This window comes from Lemur catta, chromosome 11 (assembly GCF_020740605.2).
Source record: "Lemur catta isolate mLemCat1 chromosome 11, mLemCat1.pri, whole genome shotgun sequence".
NCBI classification, from domain to species: Eukaryota; Metazoa; Chordata; class Mammalia; order Primates; family Lemuridae; genus Lemur; species Lemur catta.
This window is the reverse complement of record NC_059138.1, coordinates 6,156,257-6,178,569: the sequence shown is the minus strand read 5'-3', so window position 1 is coordinate 6,178,569 and position 22,313 is coordinate 6,156,257. Positions and strand designations below refer to the sequence as shown.

The 22,313-nt window shown below is 45.0% G+C and overlaps 1 protein-coding gene across 1 annotated transcript in view; it reads left to right on the top strand.

Annotated features, from left to right (window-relative positions):
- Positions 1–12,421: 12,421 nt before the first annotated feature.
- Positions 12,422–22,313, top strand: part of ZNF398 (zinc finger protein 398) — a 34,155-nt gene continuing 24,263 nt past the window's right edge. Inside the window, exons 1-2 of the mRNA XM_045565094.1 lie at positions 12,422–12,693; positions 15,933–16,322. Coding sequence (XP_045421050.1) covers positions 12,670–12,693; positions 15,933–16,322 — 414 coding nt within the window. The 5' untranslated portion in view covers positions 12,422–12,669. The remainder of the gene's footprint in view (positions 12,694–15,932; positions 16,323–22,313) is intronic.

Below are 22,313 nucleotides of genomic sequence, written 5' to 3'. Positions count from 1 at the left end.
CCTCAGGATATGCCTTCCAAACTCTAAAAACAGTGTCCAAATTTTCCACTACCATACTACAGCACTGGCGGTAAATTTAATTTAACTACCCAAACCGGTTTCAAGTTTTCTGACCTTTCCTAAAGGGAGCAGTCTCCAATTTCTCAGCTCGTTTTCTTTCCCCTCCCTTTTTCTCACCTGCTTAGGCCGATGTGCTTCTCTGAGGCTACCTCCAGCAGCAGAGCATGGAACAGCCACTAACTACCCTTACACATGAGCCCAGGAAAAACCCAAGACTTCAGAGCCCTGAGGGTGGGCACAGTGGTTGACCAGAGTAGACAATAGGCCCACACACCAGACCTCACCCGGCCTCTTATTTCCAAACTAATCTTTTTTTTTTTTTCCCAAACAGACAGGGTCTCCCTATGCTGCTCAGGCCGGAGTGCAGGGGCTATTCACGGGAGTTTTGCCTGCTTCGTTTCCGACCTAGGCCAGTTCACCCCTTCTTAGTAATCCCGGTGGTGCCCCGCTCCCGAAAAGTCACCACATAGATGCCCAACTTAGCGTGGACACGCCGTGGGCACAGCTGCTGGGCTCAAGCGACGTCCCCGCCTCAGCCTCCAGAGCAGCTGGGACCACAGGCGAACGCCACCGCGCCGACACCCCACTCCCCCCACAACGACTTATTCCCAGATCAATTCCACAACACTGCGCGCACCAACACTGTGCCTTCTCCAGCCCCGGCTCCGAGCTCAGTCCAGGGGCGAAAGACAGTCCCCCCAGGCCGGGGTTTCTTCCGCCTCACTCCCTAGCCCGGGACCCAACTCCGGCCGGGACAGGACTGTAGTTTCGGCAGAGCCTGCCTGCAGCCTCCACCGGCCCCTCTTACCGAAGCCGGCTGGGCCATGACGGCTCCGCGGGAACAGGCCCCGCAGCGCACAGCCCCGGCACCGCCCCGAACCCCAGCAGAGCCCACTCATCGCCCCCCGCCCCCGCCGCCAAAACACAGCGCCGGCCAGAGCGCAGTGCATACTGGGACTCGGCGACCCGGGACACACGGCGCCCCGCCCCATAGCGCCCCTGCGCCCGGGAGGAACGGGCGCTCCCCATAGCGCCCCCGTCTGGCGGGAGGAGCCGACGCAGTCCCGGGGACGACCCTCAGAGGCGGGATCTGGGGCCCAGGACGCCCAGCCCCACGGCGCCCCCTGCGGCCGGGAGGAGCCGGCGCCGCTCAGGGACAGCCCTCTTAGGAGAGCCCCTGGCCCAGGCCGCGCAGGCCGCAGCCCCCATGTGTGACGGATCTCTGGACTGTGTGGGGATCTCCGAGGGAAGCGAACAGCTGGAGAGGAGCTGAAGGAACGCAAGACAGAGGGGAAGTGGAGAGTCAGGGACCGGGAGACACGTTCCCCCCAGAAGCCGAGACAGAGCAGCAGCGGGCAAGAGAGGGAGTGTCTGGGTCCGTCTCGCAAAGCCGACCCGAGTCACCCGTGAGGGAAGCCCAGGAATCGCGCGAGGGCGGTGGGCCGGTCCCCAGGGGTCACCGTGGAGCGCGCCGCCTGCCGTGCGCCGGGGTGCGGGAGCGCCAGCCCGTCCCGGGCAGGCAGGCGGGCTCTGGCCACCACGTCCTGTCCCTCGTCGGTGGATTCACCCGGGCCCAGGCCACGCTCCCTTCTGGGCCAGGGAATAGCCTCGGGCAGAGAGACGAGGCCTCCCGGGGCCGCCTGCTGGGACGGAGGTTGGCCAAAGGGAAGGGGCCAGGTGTCCAGGGCCTCTACAGGGAGGCGGAGAGACAGAGGTGGAAGAAAAGATGGACGGAGGGAATGAAACCCAGATCGAGAAGCTCTGAAAGAGACGGGAATAGGGAAAGAGATGGGAAGACACAGGAAGGGGTGATACAGGGAGAGACAGAAAAAGGAGAGTGAGTTAGAGGGGTGACTTTGTTTCTAAGAAAATCAACCTCAGAGTCTATCCTAATCATAGTTTAGGATTTAGGCTAAAGGAACAGAAAGGAAAGGCATGCAGCCTGTGGGGAGAGGAGGCGCCAAGAGAAAGAAAACAGTCCCTGCGTAGCTAGGATGAGTGTGTTTCCTATGGAACTTGTAACAGTGAAGGGAGGCTTAGCACAACTAGCTGCATTTTGCTTCTGACCCCCTGCAGTAATACCCTTTAGATTAAAAGCTTCTGTTTAGCTCTGCACACAGGCCAGCTAATTTTAAGAAAAATTTCGTTTGTATTACAGTTAAACTCTAGAAAAAAGAAGATAACTGTCCCTTTCCCAAAACTAACTCCTGGGGAAATAAGTATGCACACAAATGACAATGCTATGTTAAAGATTACAGGAACACCTTGACCTGACTTAAATCATCCAAAGTTAACTAAGAACAAAGACGTTTCACACTTCCTCTGACCCTCACTGATGCCCAGATGTCTACTGGCTGTAAGGTTTTTTGGATTGGCCGGCGCCAGAGAAAGAAAGACGAGCAGAGTTGAAAGGGATAAGTAAAGAGGCTTTATTGGGGCGCTCCTGGGTGAGGGTAACGAGTCCCAAGAGAGGGACCCGGGCGAGATTTTTGGGTCCCGGGAGAGAGAGAGAGACCTGAGAAGTCGCACCGCCCAGAAGTCTGAGTGGGTTTATATATGTTTTTAGGGCTGGGGGTAGGGGTTTCTTTGTCAGGAAGATTTATGGTGGGGGAGAGCAAGGAATTTTTCGTTGCAGTTTTAGGGCGGGTATTGAGAAACAGGAGGGGCTGGTGGTATGTACGGATTCCAGGAACTGAGACCCTTATCAGGGTAACCATCCAGGTGTGGCTATTCTTTAACTTAGCTGGGCCCTGCAGGCATTGTTTTTGGTAGGTCTCATGGGCTTCTTCTTTTTCCATTAGGGAGGGGAGAGGTGCCCACCACCATCCTTACACTGGCCTCAGTCACCTCTTGTAATGCCCCTCCTCTTTCCCCTTCCCTTAACATAAAAAAGAGCCTAAACTTCATAGTAACTTAAGATGGTTCTTAGGACACTAGTCTGCCATCTTCTCCATCTGCTGGCTCTCCAGATAAAAGTCACTTTCCTTGACCCAACGCCTTGTCTCTGGACTTATTGATGTGTGGCACGTGGTACAAGCTTGGACTCAGTTACAAAATGTATGTGTACCTTACTGTTCAAAATTTTTCATTCTTAAAATACCATACAGTAACATTAACTTCTTGTGGTGTAAAGTTCTATGAATTTTCACACATGTATGGATATGTGTAATAACCAGCATTATCAGGGTACAAAAGAGTTCTAACACTCCAGAAATTCCCTGCATTCTCCTCTTCCCAGGCCTGTACTCACATGCGTACCCCGGACAAGGACTGATCTGCTCTTCGTCCCTCGTTTTCTTCTCTTTTTTTAATTGTTATTTTTAATTTTTAGAGACAGGGTCATGCTCTGTTGCCCAGGCTGGAGTGCAGTGAAGTCCTAGCTCACTGCAACCTCAAATTCCTGGGCTCAAGTGACCCCCCTGCCTCAGCCTCCTGAGTAGCTGGGACTTTAGGAGTGCACCACCACGCCTGGCTGTTCCTAGTTCTTTCTAGAATGGCATATGAGTGGAATCATGCAATATGTAGCCTTTAGTGACTGGCTTTTCAAAAGTTTAATGCTTTTTTGATTCATCCACATAACAATGTGGATGTGTGTGTCACAGTATTTTATTTAATTGTCGAATAGTGTAAGGCTGGTGGCAGGCACCCCTCCCCTCCCTAAGGGAAAAAGAAGAAGCCCATAAGACCTGCCAAGGACAATGCCTGCAAGGCCCAGCTAAATTAAAGGACGACCACACCTGGATGGTTACCCTTATAAGGGTCTCGGTTCCTGGAGTCCACACATACCACTGGCCCCTCCTATTTCTCAATACCGGCCCTAAAACTGCAACAAAGAAATTCCTCACTCTTCGTGCCAAAATCTTCCCGCCGAAGAAACCCCCATCCCCCAACCCTAAAAACATCTATAAGCCCACTCAAACTTCTGGGAGATGCGACTTCTCGGGTCTCTCTCTCTCTCCAGGGACCCGAGAATCTCACCTGGGCCCCTCTCTTGGGACCTGTTACCCTCACCCAGGAGTTCCCCAATAAAGCCTCTTTATTTATCCCTTTCAACTCTGCTCGTCTTTCTTTCTCTGGTGCTGGCCAATCCAAAAAACCTTACCTTTGGTGCCGAGACCCGGGAGGGTGGTTTGACTTTCAGCTGCACCGCCCCTCCCCTAGACTCCAGTCTTAAACCTTACAACTAGTATTGCACAGTATGGATGTACTGAAATGCATTTACCCATTAAAGGGTATTTGTATTTTTTCTAAGCTTTGGCAATTCTGAATAGAGCTGCTACAAACATTTGTATACAGGTTTTTGTGTGAACATAAAGTTTTATTTCTTTAGGGCAGATACGCAGGAGTGGGACTGCTGAGTCATATTGTGAATGTATATTTAATTTTATAAGGAATGGCCAAACTGCTTTTAAGAGTGACTGTACCATTATGCGTTCCCCTTATGAATGCATAAGAGTTCTAGTTGCTCCACATCCTTGTAGCACTCGCTATTTTCAGGCATTTTTTTTTAAATTTCAGACATTTTAATCAATGGTGTAGTTGTATCTATGAACTAAAATAAAATCTTAAGGCTCCCTCTCATTGGCTGAATGAATGGACTCCCCCCTCCTGGCCAAGGGGATATCCTAAAACTAAATTGCTTGCCCTGAGGAGGGAGGTCAGACATGCCAGATCATTCCCCCTTCCCTTCTTGAAGACATCCTTCCTAACTCATTAATAGGCCTAAGGCTATGCAAGACAAGCCTGCAGGTGCTCAATTTACACAACAAATATGTCAGTGGCTTGTCTCTGATAAGCAGCTCCTTATCTTAAAACCTTCCAAGCCTTTAGACAATGCTTCATGTCTTTAACCAATTACAAGTCAAGGAATCCTTAAACCCACCTATAACTGGTAAGTCCCTCCCCCACATTAGGTTGGCCCACCTTTTTGGGCCAAACCAGTGTATGCCTTCCATGTATTGATTTATGACTTCACTTGTAACCCCTGTCTTCCTGAAATGTATAAAACCAAATTGTGGCCTTTGCTGGTGCCCTGGATGAAGGCAGCAGAATCTTCCAGGATGTAGGAGACATCTGGCATAGGCTCTAATTAAAATCTAGGTAAAATCTAAAAAAAAAAAAAGAAAAAAAAAAACCAAATTGTAACCCAACCACTGGAGTCCACTTGCTCAAGGCTTCCTGGGTGTGGCTCCAGGTCATGGTCCTCAAATTTGACTTAGAATAAACCTCTTTAAAGTATTTTACACAGTTTGGCTTCTTTTCCATCGACATATCTCAACGTAGTTTCTTTTTTTTTTTTTTTTTTTGAGGCAGAGTCTCACTTTGTTGCCCGGGCTAGAGTGAGTGCCATGGCGTCAGCCTAGCTCACAGCAACCTCAAACTCCTGGGCTGAAGCGATCCTACTGCCTCAGCCTCTCCAGTAGCTGGGGCTACAGGCATGCGCCACCATGCCCGGCTAATTTTTTTCTGTATATATATTTTAGTTGGCCAGATAATTTCTTTCTACTTTTTAGTAGAGATGGGGTCTCGCTCAGGCTGGTCTCGAACTCCTGACCTTGAGCAATCCACCCGCCTCGGCCTCCCAGAGTGCTAGGATTACAGGCGTGAGCCACCGCACCCAGCCTCAACGTAGTTTTCATTTGCATTTCTCTAATTTCTAATGATATTGAAAATTTTTTTATGTGCTAAATGGCCATCCTTTGGCAAAGTGGCTTTGTTTGTTTGTTTGTTTGAGACAAGAGTCTCACTCTGTTGCCTGGGCTAGAGTGCAGTGGCATCATCATAGCTCACTGGGCCCAGACTGGAGTGCAGTGACGTCATCATAGCTCACTGCAACCTCAAACTCTGGGCCTAAAGCAATCCTCCTGCCTTGGCCTCCCAGAGTGCTAGGATTATAGGCGTGAGCCTCCACACCCGGCCAAAGTGCTTGTGCTTGTCCTTTGCCCATTTAGTTTTTTCCCCCAGGTTGGTAAATACAGAATTTTTAATGAAAAGGTTAGGTTTTATTATAGAAAATTATTATAACATATACAGAATATAATAAGTCTCATCCATAATCAAGTTTGGGAACACTTTTGGATAAAATATTTGATATAGGATTGCTATTGAATTTGAAGTAGGACAGAGGGTTTCCTGTTTCAGCTCAGTCAACTATCCTAGTGGACAGTTCTCTGCTTTTGACACTTAAGACATTTAAAAGATGGTTCATTCACATGTTCTTTAGCAGCTGCACAGCATACCAATGTACCATAGTTTATCATTCATCTCATCCCTTACTAGACATTTGAGTCATAGTCTTTTTCTACTACAAATATTGCCTTAATAAATCTTGTATATGCAGACATATTTACAGAATATATTCCTAGAAGAGGAATTGCTGAATCAAAGGCGTATATATTTATAACTGAAACATTACCAAGTTGTTCAAAAGAGGTTATACCAATGTACACCTCCATCAACTCTATTATATTCTTTTTTTTTTTTTTTTGAGACAGAGTCTTACTCTGTTGCCCAGGGTAGAGTGCCATGGCATCAGCCTAGCTCACAGCAACCTCAAACTCCTGGGCTCAAGCAATCCTCCTGCCTCAGCCTCTGGAGTAGCTGGGACTACAGGTATGCACCACCATGCCTGGCTAATTTTTTCTATATATATATTTTAGTTGTTCATATAATTTCTTTCTTTCTTTCTTTCTTTCTTTTTTTTTTTTTTTAGTAGAGACAGGGTCTCGCTCTTGCTCACGCTGGTCTCGAACTCCTGAGCTCAAACAATCCTCCCTCCTCAGCCTCCCAGAGTGTTAGGATTACAGGCATGAGCCACCGTGCCCGGCCAACTCTATTATACTCTCAATGATCTTTCTGTACAACGTAAAGTTTATTTTCTCTAGTGGGAGGATTGCTTGAGGCCAGGGGTTTGAGACTAGCCTGAGTAACATAGTGAGACCACATCTCTACCAAAAATAGAAAAATTAGTCGGGCATGATGGCATATGCCTGTAGTCCCAGCTACTTGGGAGGTTGAGGCAGGAGGACATTTTGAACCTAGGAGTTTGAGATTGCCATGAGCTATAATGATACCACTGCACTCTAGCCTGGGCAACAGAGTGAGATTCTGTCCCCTCAACAAAAAAAGTTTATTTTCTTAAGTCTGAATTAGCACTTCTAAAAATACATTAGCTAGACTTTAGGTAATAGGTAAAAGAGTAACATCTAATAATATATTATGTTAAAGACTCTTAGAGATAATGCTGATTGCAATAAACACATTAACAAAGCCTAGTTTAAGAAGTCAGGCATGCTGGGTGGGCACAGTGGCTCACAGGTGTGATCTCAGCATTTTGAGAGGCTGAGGGGGTAGCATGTCCTAAGACCAGGAGTTTGGGATTAGCCTGGGCAACACAGCAAGACCCTGTCCCTACCAAAAATTTAAAAAAAAATTGCCAGGCAGGGTGGCCCATGCCAGTAGTCCCAGCTATTCAAGGGGCTGAGGCAGGAGCTCAGGAGTTCAAGGTTACAGGTGAGCTATGATACTGCTACTATAATCCAGTGCCTGGTGACAGTGGGAGACTGTCTCTAAAAAAAGAAAAAGCAAAAAGAAGGCAGAAGGCAGGCATTTGAAAGTGGGTTTTTTTCTTATTGTTGAGTTTTGAGAGTTCTTAATATATTCTGGATGCAAGTCCTTTGTTGGATGTATGATTAGCAAATATTTTCTCCAGGTCTGTGGCTTGTGTTTTCACTCTCTTAATAGTGTCTTTTGGCTGGACACGGTGGCTCACGCCTGTAATCCTAGCACTCTGGGAGGCTGAGGCGGGTGGATCACTCGAGGTCAGGAGTTTGTGACCAGCCTGAGCAAGAGCGAGGCCCTGTCTCTACTAAAAATAGAAAGAAATTAGCTGGAAAACTAAAAATATATATAGAAAAAATTATCTGGGCATGGTGGCGCATGCCTGTAGTCCCAGCTACTCGGGAGGCTGAGGCAGGAGAATCCCTTAAGCCCAGGAGTTTGAGGTTGCTGTGAGCTAGGCTGACGCCACAGCAGTCTAGCCAGGGCAAAAGAGTGAGAGTCTGTCTCCAAAAAAAAAAAAAAGTAAAAGGCTACAATAATTGAGGATTATAGAAGGTGTTAATTTTACGTAATAAACAAGAACTTTCAAATAGTTAAATACGTTGACAGTCAATATGAATATTAAGAGTCTTATTTAGATAACAGAAAGAATATTATATCCTTTGTGAGCCAGCAGATGTCTGTAAAAATATAAATGCTTACAGGGGAAAATAATAAAGATTATATATAGTAATTCTAATTACTATAAAATTATTTGGTACAATTGCATTCATAAACAGTAAAAAAACTTTAGAAACTAATGTTTAGTGATTTGATTCTATTTAGTCCATGAATCTTTAAAAAAATCCCTACTTAATAATTTTTCACACGTTAGGAAAATAAATTAAAAGCACAATGTCTGGTTTTCCATAGAAGCCTTGAAAAAAATAAGCAGAATGTCAACTTGGCTACCTCAAAATTTTACAAGGAGGGAAAACATATGTGCAATATATATGTGCTAAATCATCTTTGAGACATAATTAAAAGATTTTCTTCATAGAGTCTGAAGGAGAAAATTTTGATTAAAAATTAGGCACCCCAAATATATTTGTTCTCTCTAAACCATGGACTACATATGAGTGCTTTTCATAAGACAGGTCCTCATAATTTGGGATTCATGAAGGCTCATATTTTTTAAAGATTGTAGAAATAATTGCTGTATACTGATTGATAACCACTTTCAGCAGTTGAAGAGAATTTTTGATATTTTCCCAAGCTATTAATTCTAAATATTGGTGTCTTTTACAAAACATTCCTAAAACCTTTTTCCTGATTTATATTCTGCTGTGCACAAAAAGGTTACTGAAATTGTTAAACACACTGCCACAATATCGGGTATATGAGACATGTGGACATGAAGACTCAACTTTAAATTTTTAGGTTTGGCCACAGAAGAACAATGATTAATTCAACTGTACTTCAGCTTTCCTTACTTAATGAAAGATTCCTGACTTACACACACACACACACACACACACACACACACACACACACACACACACACACACACACACACGGTGAATCTGACTTTGAGAAATATTTATGGAGGCTGGGCGCGGTGGCTCACGCCTGTAATCCTAGCACTCTGGGAGGCCGAGGTGGGAGGATCCTTGAGGTCAGGAGTTCGAGACCAGCCTGAGCAAGATCGAGACCCCATCTCTACTAAAAATAGAAAGAAACTAGCTAGACAACTAAAAATATATGGAAAAATTAGCCGGGCATGGTGGCACATGCCTGTAGTCCCAGCTACTCGGGAGGCTGAGGCAGGAGGATTGCTTGAGCCCAGGAGTTTGAGGTTGCTGTGAGCTAGGCTAATGCCACGGCACTCTAGCTCGGACAACAGAGATTCTGTTTCAAAAAATATATATATTTATGGAATGTAAAATCAGTAAAGAGAATGCATGAATTTCTCATTTCCCATGGAACAAATATGGAATAGGCTATGAGCACAATCATGCTATTACTGAAAACTCAGCACTTGTCCAGGACGCTGAATCAGAAGAATGAGGACGAGGACAAGTCTTTTGGGGATGGAGAAAGAGACATATTACCTTTGCCAACAAAGGGAACAAAAAGCAGACTACCATCTCAAAATCCAAATTTTTCCTGCACAAAGGCAGAAATACAGAGCTTTTAAAGGGAGAGTTCTCAACTTCAGGCAATTTCCGTGGTTAACTATTGTAATTGTCCCACCTCCGCCAAAGACAAAGCTGGTGAACTCAGCCAGCTGCCCACCTCAGGGTGCCACCTGGGAGTTTTAACAAAAGACTTAACCTGCCTGAGGGATGCCGGCCAGGATGTAGTTCCCAAAAAGAGTGGGGGAAGTTTTAAAGAGAGAAAATCCTTTTTTTCTTTCTCTTTCCAGGCCATTCCTTGTTACAATACTGTATAGTTCATTCACATCTTCAGTTTTATATTCAGAAAATGGGTACAGCTTAAAATGATGTAATAGAAAATTACTGGCTGTAAGCAGAAACATTTTACACCACTTCCACAATTTTTCTACAGCTAACAACAAATTATGTGATGCACAAGAGATTTTGAGATTATCTTGCCATGTACATTTACAAGATACTTAAACAAGATGGAATAGCAGTTATGATATCTTTCAAAGGCTGATACAAAAAGGCTTTAATTTTGTAGTTTCCAGATATTACCATCATAGCAAGAGTTACTAATAGCCAATGGCTGCTTGCAGAGAAAGCAGTTTGTTTGTCAGAACTTGCTGAATAAATTGATGTTCCTTGACAGGATTTTTTTTTTTTGAGACAGAGTCTCACTCTGTTGCCCAGGCTAGAGTGCTGTGGCATCAGCCTAGCTCACAGCAACCTCAAACTCCTGGGCTCAAGCGATCCTCCTGCCTCAGCCTCCCGAGTAGCTGGGACTACAGGTATGTGCCACCATGCCCGGCTAATTTTTTCTATATATTTTTAGTTGTCCAGCTAATTTCTTTCTATTTTTAGTAGAGACGAGGTCTCCCTCTTGCTGAGGCTGGTCTCAAACTCCTGACCTTGAGCGATCCTCCCGCCTCAGCCTCCCAGAGTGCTAGGATTACAGGCGTGAAACACCACGCCTGGCCGAGAGTATTTTTTACATCATACACGCTGCAAAGATCTTCCTTTGATTCCAGTCCAGGGAAGATGCTGAAATTAATGGGTAGGTTAAAGAAAGCTAAGATGCAGCTGGAAACTGCAATTATTTTGTTAACTCAAAAACCAATTAAATTGTTCCATTGTCACATTTCTTTAAGGGCAAACTTTAAGGACAATTTTTTCTCTAGTGATTTTGATTGCTGCAAGAGCAGTAAAAAATATTAGAAATTAAAAATATAAGTCAGTACAACAGTCTTAAATCTACTTTTGAAGATATTGTCCCTCTTCTTTAAACAGTACATGAACCTTCAGTCAGTGAAATTGTTTCATGAAATGCTGTCACCATCTAAAAAAAATTTTTAAGGCCGGGAATTAAATAGGAGGAAAGACTTACCTTAATGAGTTCCTATTAGAGGAAGGAACATGTAATAAATTTGTGGTAATATTACTTATATTATACAGGTGGTGCTGGCCTTGCTGCTCCATTGAGCTTAGTTGAAAGTGTCTTATTCAGTAATGAAAATATTCCTGTTAAATAGCCCAATGAGGTCAAACTTTAAAATTTTAACTACTACATTTTAAATAATAAAATTATAAAACTGAATTTTCTTTTTTTTTTTTTGTTCTTCACTGGGATTCATAGGGCTAAAAAAAACCTGAATTTTCATTCCAAGGAAATTTGGATTTTTTTTTCCTCATAATTGGTCATATTCTGACTCAGAGAATGGCAATTTTAACTATCAAACATTCACCATTTGACCAAAATGTATATTCAGGTAGACCTCAAATTATATTCTGCACACGTAGCTACAGTCTAAGAATAAATTAGCACGCTCAAGAGCTGTTGTCCCAACAGGATGATACTCATACTTTTGTGATTTACAGATATTTTTACCGTTGTGGACATTGACTTGATTCCTTTGTTGAAATACAGGTTTCGGAGGGGTCGACTCATACATGCTTGAAATCAAGAGGGTGCTGGAAAACCAGGACTATGTGGTATCTTACTGTAACACTCTCTTGACCTGAAACACTGAACCTCTACAGATGACACTTTCTTCTCGCCTTTCCATTAGTCCAGACCCAGTTAACCATAACTTCAAGCTTGACTAATGCTGCCCTCAAGAATTCCACGTCTAGACCAGGCCCCAGAGAGGCAATAATCTGAGCCGTCAGGGAGAGGCAGAGCAGTAGTAGGTCCCAACGCTGGCCACTGGGGATGTGAGCCGCTTCAGCTTGGCCGCCACTTTTATAATTTCTGCAAATGACGCATATCTTCTTCATCACTTATTTGTGCTTCTTGGTCGCTCATTCTAACCCACAGGGCCGGGTGGTCACTCCGCCCATCCGGCAGAAGTGCTTCCCTTCAGGCGGTGCCTGCTAATTGGGCCTCCAGGAAGAAAATCACTCGCAGCACACGCCCTGCTTTGTAGCCGGCCTAAACTACCTTGTGCCGAGGCTGCTCGGGGGTGAGAAAAGAGAACACACGTGCGCCGAGTCCGCCAAGCCTCCGGGCACCGCCGCCCACCAGCCGCAGGGGCGAAGGGACCGCGGGCGGCGCTGGCCGCCAGGGCCGGCAGGGGGCGCGCTGGCCGGGGCGGGCGGGCGGCGCGAGCCTGCGGCGGGTCTAGGCCGGCGCCGTTCCGGGTGCACTCGCTGCCCACGGAACGCCAGCGGAGGGGTCGCTGCGGGCCGAGTGCTGCGGCACTTGCTCACCGCCCCAGCTCCCGCCGGCCGGCAGTCCGCCCTGCGCCTCTGCTGTGTCCCGAAGCCCGACGGCCGCGCGAGCCGCGTCAGTGCGGGAAGGCTGGGCTGGGCCGGCGCCTCCTGCTGAGAGGACCGGGCGGTCGGGCCTGCGTGGTTCAGCGCTCGGCGGCGGCGGCGACTCTCCCCCGGCCGGGTCGGACAGCGCGGGGCCATGGCCGAGGCAACCCCGGCTCCGGTAAGGGCGGCCCACGCGCGAGTGCTGTGAGCCCGGAAGGGTCTCCGCGACCCAGACCCCGAGGGAGAAAGGGCCGGCAGGCCGTCTGGGAGCGGCCGACACAGGCGTCCTCATCCGGGGTCCCCGGGCCACGTCTCCTGTCGCCCCGGGTTTGCGGCTGCAGCCTGCCGGGAGGGGACCTAGCGGGTGGGTGTGAAACCTCCCACCCGGGGACACCAGACTAGAGCGCGGGTCTGAGAGGACGCGCTCACCCCCTGCGTCCCCGGGGATGAGGTCCAGGGACCCCCTTCCCCCGCAGTGGGAGAGTTTAAGCCAAGAAGGGTTGCCCCGCCTCGTGGCAGCCCACGACGGCCAGCCAGAAGCTGGGAAGTGGGGCTGGGTTGGTTTTGTAATCTCTAAGCCATTCTCCCGGCTGTGGGAGCTGTCACCAAATCCTCAGTGCAGCGACCCGGGCGCTGGCGGGGTGGAATTTAGGTGCATTAAGGCGTACTCTCGCCAGACTGCGTGACGAATGGCTCCCCAGTGCCGGGTGCCTGACAGCGCACGACACGCGGGAGGCCCTCCGCAACTATGTGCCGAATGAATGACTGGTGCGGACTCCGAGGGTGGGATCAGCGGTGCGCGTCCGTCCTTTCAGCGAGCGTTTACGGAAGGCCCGCAAGGGGCTCAGCAGTGGTCAGTTGCCAGGGCGACCGTGATGTTGCTGCACACGACCATTTAGAATGCGGAGGAAACGGTCAAGTGAAAGACAGAAAGGCATTCCTTGGATTTGCCACCTGAGAAGCCTTTGGTCACCTCAGGGAGAGCCATTTTAGTGCTCAGGAGCCAGACTGGCCCACTGAGGAGTGACTGCACTGTGAGAAAAGGAAGAGGAGGAAAGAGAGAGCAGTAGCAGTGGCATAGAGCAGGGGGTTGCCTTCTCTATTCTTGGACCTATTTTTCCTTTTTCTAATTTTATTTTGTAAGGTGGTAGAGCTGATCATGTGTTTGTGCCAGCCCTGTCCAATAGAAATATAAGGGAAGCCATATACATAACTTTAAATTCTGTAGTAGCCATGTTTAAAAAGTAAAAAGAAGCCAGGTGCAGGGGTAAGCTCCTGTAGTCCTAGCTACTTGGGAGGCGGAAGGATTGCTTGACCCAGGAATTCCAGCTTGGGCAACACAGCCAGAACCTATTTCTTAAATAAAAGTTAGAGTAAAAAGAAATAGACGAAATTAATCTTAATGATATGTTTTACTTAACCCAATATATGCAAAATATTATTTCAACATGTAATCAACTTAAAAAATTATAATGAGATTTTACTTTTTTTATACTAAGTCTTCAAAATCTATGTAGTTTATACTCATAGCACATCTTAATTGAAATAACTACATGTCAGGTACTCTAGGGTAGTGGCTACCATATTGAACAGTGCAAGTCAATCTTATGGAGAAGAATCAGGAGAGACTGACATATTGATGATAGAAAAAGAAAAGAATGATGTATCCAAAAAGGTGGAAGGGGTTGATATTCAGGGCATAAGTGGAGGGATTAGCTTCAAATAGGATGAAAAATTTTCCCTGGGGAAGGAGAGAAGAAAGCATGGCTTAAGTTATTAATACTATAAGTTCGAAGTAGGAAGGGGTATGAAGAAAGAGAAAATTGAGAGAGTTTAGTTCTAATTAATTTTCTTCTCAAAGTAGCCAGCCATGGCCTCTCCTGAGAGTGAGGGGGCTGCAATGGACAGGAGTCTTACTACTCTGGGCTCCCTGAGTCAACAGTGGAAGCATCACCTGGGAGCTCGTTAAAAATGCAGAATCTCAATTTTCCTCCCCAACTTAAGTGAATGAAAATCTGCATTTTAACAAGATGTCCAGGTGATTCTTATGCACATTAGCTTGAGAATCGCTGTACTAACGGTTGAAGGAGCATGCTGAGGGTTTGTCTCAGCCACTTTATAGAATGGGAAAAGAAGCACAGAGGGCACCAGGCAGTGTTGAGGTCCCCACCGAGCTTAGAGACCATTGGTATGTGGTGGCAGCAGTTTACCTGGTTGTGTGATTTCCTCTAGTCGGGCTTGCCAGACTGCTTACAGGAATGGAGGAGAACACTTGGACTCATTCAAGGCTGGAGGTTAGCTGAGCAGGTGAGGCAGAAAGACTTGCATGAAGGTGGGGAGGGTGGCGAGTTGAAAGTGGCTGTAATGATCAACTGGAAAAGAAAGCAAAGCCAGGGATGGACAGATAGACCAGGAGCAAATGGAATGGCGAAAGGACTGGAGTTATTAATGGGATGGCAGACCAGAGGAAATGAGAATGAAGTGTGACCAGAGAGTTGTTTATCAAGTTCATAGAGTTAGAAGGCTTTGTAGAGGTCATCCTAGTCCAACCTCCTATTTGTTGTAGGAATTTCTTCCTTTTATACCATTCTTTGTTTCAAAGTACATTCAGTGATGGAGCAACCTGTTATTTTCTTGGAAAGATCTGGTTCAAAAATTATTTATTAGCTGGGTGTGGTGGCACATGCCTGTAATCCCAGTTACTCAGGAGGCTGAGGTGGAAAGATCTCTTGAGCCCAAGAGTTTGAGGCCAGCCTGGAGAACATAGCAACACCCCATCTCTAGGGAAAAAGTATATATTATAGTCCAAAGTTTGCCGCCTGAAAATTTCCATATGTTGGTTCTAGTTCTGCCCTCTGGAATAAAACAATATAAGGTTAAATAAGTCTGCTCTGCCTTCTGTTTTATAACCCTCAAATATTTGAAAACAACTGTGATGATTGCTCCAGATTCAAGATTCTCAGCTTATTCAATCATGACTGAGTGTTGTGGTTATGGTTTGTAAACAGGGTGTGGGCAGGACCAGAGCATAAGTCTGTAAGGGATTTATCGGAGGGCATTGACTTCAGTGAAACCTGGAAAGGATCTTTGTGCACATTTGCCTTTTCCAAAGATAGAAGATGCAGCAGCAACCTGAGCCTCTGGGCCTTATGTCAGAGGAAATAACACCAGACTAGTTCTTCAAGAGCCAATTTCATTCATTCACTGTCTTACCAAATCTATCTGAGAATCATCAAAGCAGTTCTCTTGGCTGTTGATGCCAATGAGCTCCAGAAAGATGAGGCATATGCAGCCAGTACTAAAATTATATTCACATTAATCTCAGCTAGACAGTTAAGCAATCCAATTAAGCAATAATTATAAGTTAGGGTTCCTTCTAACACTCAATGTCTTGTTCCATCTCTCCACTGCACACAGACTTCTGAATGGGACTCCGAGTGCCTTACATCCCTGCAGCCACTTCCTACGCCCCCAGCAGCAAATGAGGCGCACCTGCAGACAGCAGCCATCTCCCTGTGGACAGTGGTGGCCGCCGTGCAGGCGATAGAGAGGAAGGTGGAGGTCCACAGCCGGCGACTCCTACACCTAGAAGGCCGGACAGGGACAGCGGAGAAGAAATTAGCCAGCTGTGAAAAGACAGTGACTGAACTTGGGAACCAGCTGGAGGGCAAGTGGGCGGTGCTGGGGACCCTGCTGCAGGAGTATGGGCTGCTGCAGAGGCGGCTGGAGAACTTGGAGAACCTGCTGCGCAACAGGAACTTTTGGATCCTGCGGCTGCCCCCAGGTATTAAGGGAGATATCCCCAAGGTAATACCTTCACTTCTAAATGTAAAGTGGTACCACTAGACCTTACACTAGTAGTGAGGGGTAGTTTTGGTCCGTTACTTAGATATTTTATCTCCTTTTAAAATTTCTTAAAATGTCTTAGTCTGAAGGATCCATGAAGGTGTTTTATGTTTACTGGGGAAGAATTTTGTGTTCAGTCTAGTGCCCATTTAGAATGTCAAGCTTCAGATTGGAAAATTCCAGACTAAACTTGGCTATCTGGTGTATGGGTTTTTTTTCTCTTTTGGTTTCTTCTACCCATTGCCCATGAGTCCCTTCTTTGTTAACCTGTCTGCCAGAATCTTGGTGAGAAAAATAAGCAAAATATCATATAAAGTAGTTGATTTGAGTTTGTTGGCAATTCTGGTGAAAAAGTTAGAGGGAGGACGAGGTAAGGGATGTACAGTCTAGTAGTTAATATCAGGGTTTGGGATTGAAGTAAATCCTGTCCTTTAACATCCTTTACAGAAGAAGTGTGCTGGGATGCTAGGGCCCTGTCCTTCTGGAGGAAATAGCTCATAAAACAAAAGGAAGTAAACATTGTTCTAAAGCTGTGGAAGACAGCCTTGAGGCAGCTGATTTCCAAGCATGCCTGTTTATTTACTCATTCATTCAACAATCATTTCTCAAATACTTAACTATTTGCTTGAGCTATACCCTAAGAGCATAGCGACCACATAAGCTACTCTGGAGCTTAAATTTTTGTGGGGAAAGAAAGATAATAAAAACATACAAAAAAATACATCTAAATTCTTTATAAAGTGCCATCTAGTGATCTACTTTCATTTGGATGCCGGAGAAGGTCTCCTAAAGGAGCAATATTTAAGCTGAGACTGAAAGATGGTGGAGGTCACAGATCTGAGGTCATAGATCTTCCTCAGTCATAAGATCTGAGGAAGAGCTCTCCAGGCAGAAAGAATAGCTAATGCAAAGTGCCTGAGGCAGAAACAGATTTGGACCACTGAGGAAAAGGAAACAAGGTGGTTAGTTCCTATGTGTGAGTAAATAGGAGCATGACTGGAGAAATGGGTGAAGGGTCAGATCATTTAGGTCAGTGTTTTTCAGCCATGTCTGTACATAACAATCACCTGGTGGGCTTTTTTTTTTCCCAGTGTATTCTGGGGGTGCAAATGTTTAGCTTATATAGATTGCCTTTGCCCTGTGATGAGCTTTTAAAATTTTGATGGGCATCACAGCTACAGATTCTGACTTAACAGGTCTAGGATGGAACGTAAGCATGAATCATTTTTAAAGCTCCATACATGATTCTAATATGTGACTAGGGTTGTGAACCGCTGATGCAGGGCATTTAAGACTCAGAAAAGAGGCTGGGCGCGGTGGCTCATACCTGTAATCCTAGCACTCTGGGAGGCCGAGGCGGGTGGATCGCTCGAGGTCAGGAGTTCGAGACCAGCCTGAGCGAGACCCCATCTCTACTAAAAATAGAAATAAAAATTATCTGGACAACTAAAAATATATATAGAAAAAATTAGCCGGGTATGGTGGCGCATGCCTGTAGTCCCAGCTACTTGGGAGGCTGAGGCAGGAGGATTGGTGGAGCCCAAGAGTCTGAGGTTGCTGTGAGCTAGGCTGATGCCACAGCACTCTAGCCCGGGCAACAGAGTGAGACTCTGTCTCAAAAAAAAAAAAAAAAGACTCAGAAAAGGAATTTGAATTTTTAACTTACATGCAATGAGAAGAAATTGGAGGGTTTTAGGCAGAGGAATTATATTTGGTTTATATATGAAAGAATCACTTTGGCTGCTTTGTGGAGAATGGATCATGGGGGCAAGAACAGAAGCAGGGGGGAAATAAAGAGGCAGCTGTAATAGGAGGGATGAGAGTGGCTTGGACAAGGGTCACAGCAGTGGAGATGGAGAGAAGTGGACAGATGTAGGATGTTTTGATACTACAGTTGACAACAGGACTTACTAATGGGAATTAGGAAATGAGGAAATAAGAACAGCAATAATAATTAATTTAGTGTTACCAATTAATTTAGTTAGAACTTACTGTTCTAGATGCTTTACTTATTTTAAGGTATATAATTGTCATAAGAACCCTAACTTGCCTAGGATCATTTAGTTACTTAAAATAAATGAGCCGTGTTTGAACCCAGTTGGCTCCAAAGCATACGCTCTTAACCACCTGTGTTTACTGACTCTTAGGCTTTTGGCTTGAGGAACTGGATAGACGGTGCTGGCATTTCCTCCAGGGGAATACCTTGGGGAAGTGTGATGTAAGGGTACAAGGTCCAGGTGTGAGCTGGTGCACACGGGTTTTGAGAAGGATTTCTCCAGACAAAGATTAGGATAGAAAGAAGTTTATTTTACTTTTCCCAGGCAGAAAAGGGCCAACACAGAAGCAAAGGAGGTAGAGAATGTTGGCAGAGAGAATCAGATACTCAGGCTTTTTTTTTTAGGGGGTGAAGAAGGTTTATAGCTGTAGCCAAATTAACAGAGCACTGTGAAACTGCTGCATCTGCTCCTTTCTTCTTGGCAGCCAGATGATAACAGAAGGGGCAGCAGGATGTCCAAGTCCAAGAGTTGGCTCTCCTGCCTTTCCTTGGAGAAGGAATTATCGCAGGAGATGTGACTCTGCCCTCGAGGAGATATGGCTGAGGCCTGAAGCCTGCACCCCGCTGTTCACTCAGGAATTATTGTAAAAACAGATCCTCAAAAGCAATTTTAAAAGAGAAAGATTTACATCTCTTTTCCGTCTGTTCAGCTCTTTTCAGAAGTTGTACAAAACAGAACTCCCACGGTGTGCCTGTTAATGAGAGGATGCATAGGATTGGTCTTTAACTGTTACTAGGAAATAGTGGGATTAGATATTTTCTTGTTAAGTTTTTCAAGGCTGCTCGTTTCATGCAGACTTAGCGATGGAGAATGAGGAGTTCTCCTTTGGCAGTGTTAGGTTTGACATGCCTCTGATACATTCAGGAGAGATATTAAGTCGACCCTGAAGCTCAAGAGCAGAGGGAAATATTTGGGAGTCATTGACAGAGAGATGGTATCATAAGTCATGAGACTGGAAGGGATTATCTGGAGAGAAAGTGGAAAAGCAAGAGAAAGAGTCCAAGGATCAAGCTCCAGGGCAGGAGGGGTCAGCAGAGGAGACTAAGAAGGAGAGGCCTATGAGGTAGGGAAAAAAACAAACAGGAAAGTTTTGGTGTCATGGGGCCAAGGAGAAAAAAGCGGCTCAAGGAGAGAGTTTGAGTTAAATATGTTACTAAGAGGTCTAGAAAGGTGAGGACGGTGAATATGATTTGGCAACGTAGACATCACTGGTGACCTTGACAAGAATCGTTTTCCTGGAGTGGTGGGGATAGAAGGCTGAGCGGAGCAGGTGGAAGAGAGACAGTGGAGAGTGTGATGATAAACAACTCTTTCAGGTTTTCTGAGAGGGCAGAGGATGAGGAAGTAGCTGGGAGGGATACTGGAGTCAGCTTCTGGTAGAGAACCTGTTCCCTGGTGTGGTTTTTTTTTTTTTTTTTTTGAGACAGAGTCTCACTCTGTTGCCCGGGCTAGAATGCCGTGGCATCATCCTAGCTCACAGCAACCTCAAACTCCTGGGCTTAAGCAATCTGCCTCAGCATCCGAAGTAGCTGGGACTACAGGTATGCGCCACCATGCCCACCTAATTTTTTTCTATATATATATGTAATTTTAGCTGTCCAGATCATTTCTTTCCATTTTTAGTAGAGATGGGGTCTCGCTCTTGCTCAGGCTGGTCTTGAACTCCTGACCTCAAGCAATCCTCCTGCCTCAGCCTCCCAGAGTGCTAGGATTACAGGCGTGAGCCACCACGCCTGGCCCCCTGGTGTGTTTTATTTGTGTATCTGGAGCCCTTCCATACGTTTTTTGGGATAATTTAAATTTTGTATTTATATGTCCAAAAATGAATAAGTAAATAAATTTCTTATTATAAGAAAATCAGCAAAGGTAAGTTAAAGTTATTGTCTTACCTGGATAAGTGGATAATATTTAAATTCTCCATCTTAGACTCCAAAATCATATGTTGTGATTTCTCTTAAAGATTTCCTAATGAGATTAAAGTGCATTTTAATTCTAGTCAAAATGTATTGAAGATTGACTGAATTGAAATATGGGGAATAAACTTTTATGTCCTTGACCTTATTTTTCAGCCCTTACATTTGAATGCCAAGTTTCAGGTCCAAAATAATTTTTCCCTCAAAAAAACATTTTTTTTAAATTTTGAGATGAGGTCTCACTATGTTGCTCAGGCTGGTCACAAACTCCTGGCCTCAAACAATCCTCCCTCCTTGGCCTCCCAAAGTGCTGGGATTATAGGCCTGAGCCACTGACCCAGCCTATGAGATCAGCTTTTTTAGCTTCCATATACCAGTGAAAACATACAGTGTTTAGCTGTCTGTGCCTGGCTTATTTCATTAAACATGATATCCTTCAGATTCGTCCATGTTGCTGTGGATGGCAGGATTTTATTTATTTAAATACTATTCCATTGTGTATATGTACCATACTTTTTTTATCCATTCATCTGTTGATGGACACTTAGGTTTATTCCATATTTTGGGTATTGTGAATAGTGCTGCTATAAACATGGGAGTACAGATATCTCTTCAAAATACTGATTTCCTTTCCTTTGGGTATATATCCAGTAGTGGGATTGCTGGAACCTATGGTAGTTCTATTATTAGTTTTTTTAAGGAAACTCCATACTATTTTCCATAAAGGCTGTATTGATTTATATTCCCACCAACAGTATATCAGAGTTTCCCTTTCTCTGCATCCTCTCCAGCATTTGTTATTTTTTGTCTTTTTAATGACGACCATTCTAACTGGGGTGAGATAATACCTCATCGTGGTTTTGATTTGCATTGTCTTGATGATTAGTGATGTTGAGCATTTTTTCATATGCTTGTTGGCCATTTGTATGTCATCTTTTGAGAAATGTCTATTTGCTCATTTTTTAATTGGGTGGTTTTTTTGCTGTTGAGTTTCTTGTATATTCTGGGTGTTAATCCCTTGTTGGATGAATAGTTTGCAAATGTTTTCTTCCATTCTTCAGGTTGTCTCTTCACTTGTTGATTGTTTCCTTTGCTGTGGACAAGCCTTTTAGTTTGATATAATCTCATTTGTCTATTTTTGCTAATTTTTATTTTAATAATTATATATTTAATTTTTAAGAATATTTATTTTCTGCTTTTTAATTAAAAATTCTTTTCCCCATGACATGTATAGCAGGATTTTTTCCTTTTTTTTTAAGAGGCAATGTCTCACTCTATCACCCCAGCTGGAGTACAGGGATATATTCATGGCTCACTGCAGCCTCAAACTCCTGGTCTCAAGCAATCGTCCTGCCTCAACTTCCTGAGTAGCTGGGACTACAAGTGCATGCCACCATGCCTGGCTATCTTTAAAAAAATTTTTTTTATAGAGATGGGGGGGGGTCTCACTGTGTTTCCCAGGCTGGTCTTGAACTCCTGGCCACAAGTGATCCTCCTGCCTTAGCTTCCTGAGTTGTTGGGATTACCAGCATGAACCATCACACCCAGCTGCTCCTTTTTCAAAGCAGCCTGAATTCTTTCTGGATGCATTATCTGCTTGAATTTTGCTAAGAGTATATATTAGAGGTTTGTTTGATTTTTAGGTTTTTTTTTTTCCCTCTAGTATCATTTGTAGTGTTTGTTCATGTTAGTGCTATTAGTTTTCTTCGAATATTGTGTAATCCTTGGTTGGTTCACATTCACAAGTGAAGAATTAGATTGATTAATAGTTAATTATAGGAAGCTGGCATATGTCCTCTGCCACTATACAGGGCTATTTAACCAAAGGATCTTTCCTTTTTGGGAGAGGGCCATCTCCATAGGTGCTCATTATAGGTGGGCTTTATGTTAAGGTGTCCTGGCAGGGAGCATATAGGCAGTGCAGGGACCACCCAGAGGCTAGAAGGAGTAAGATGGTACTCTAAATTGTCACCTTTGCTGGG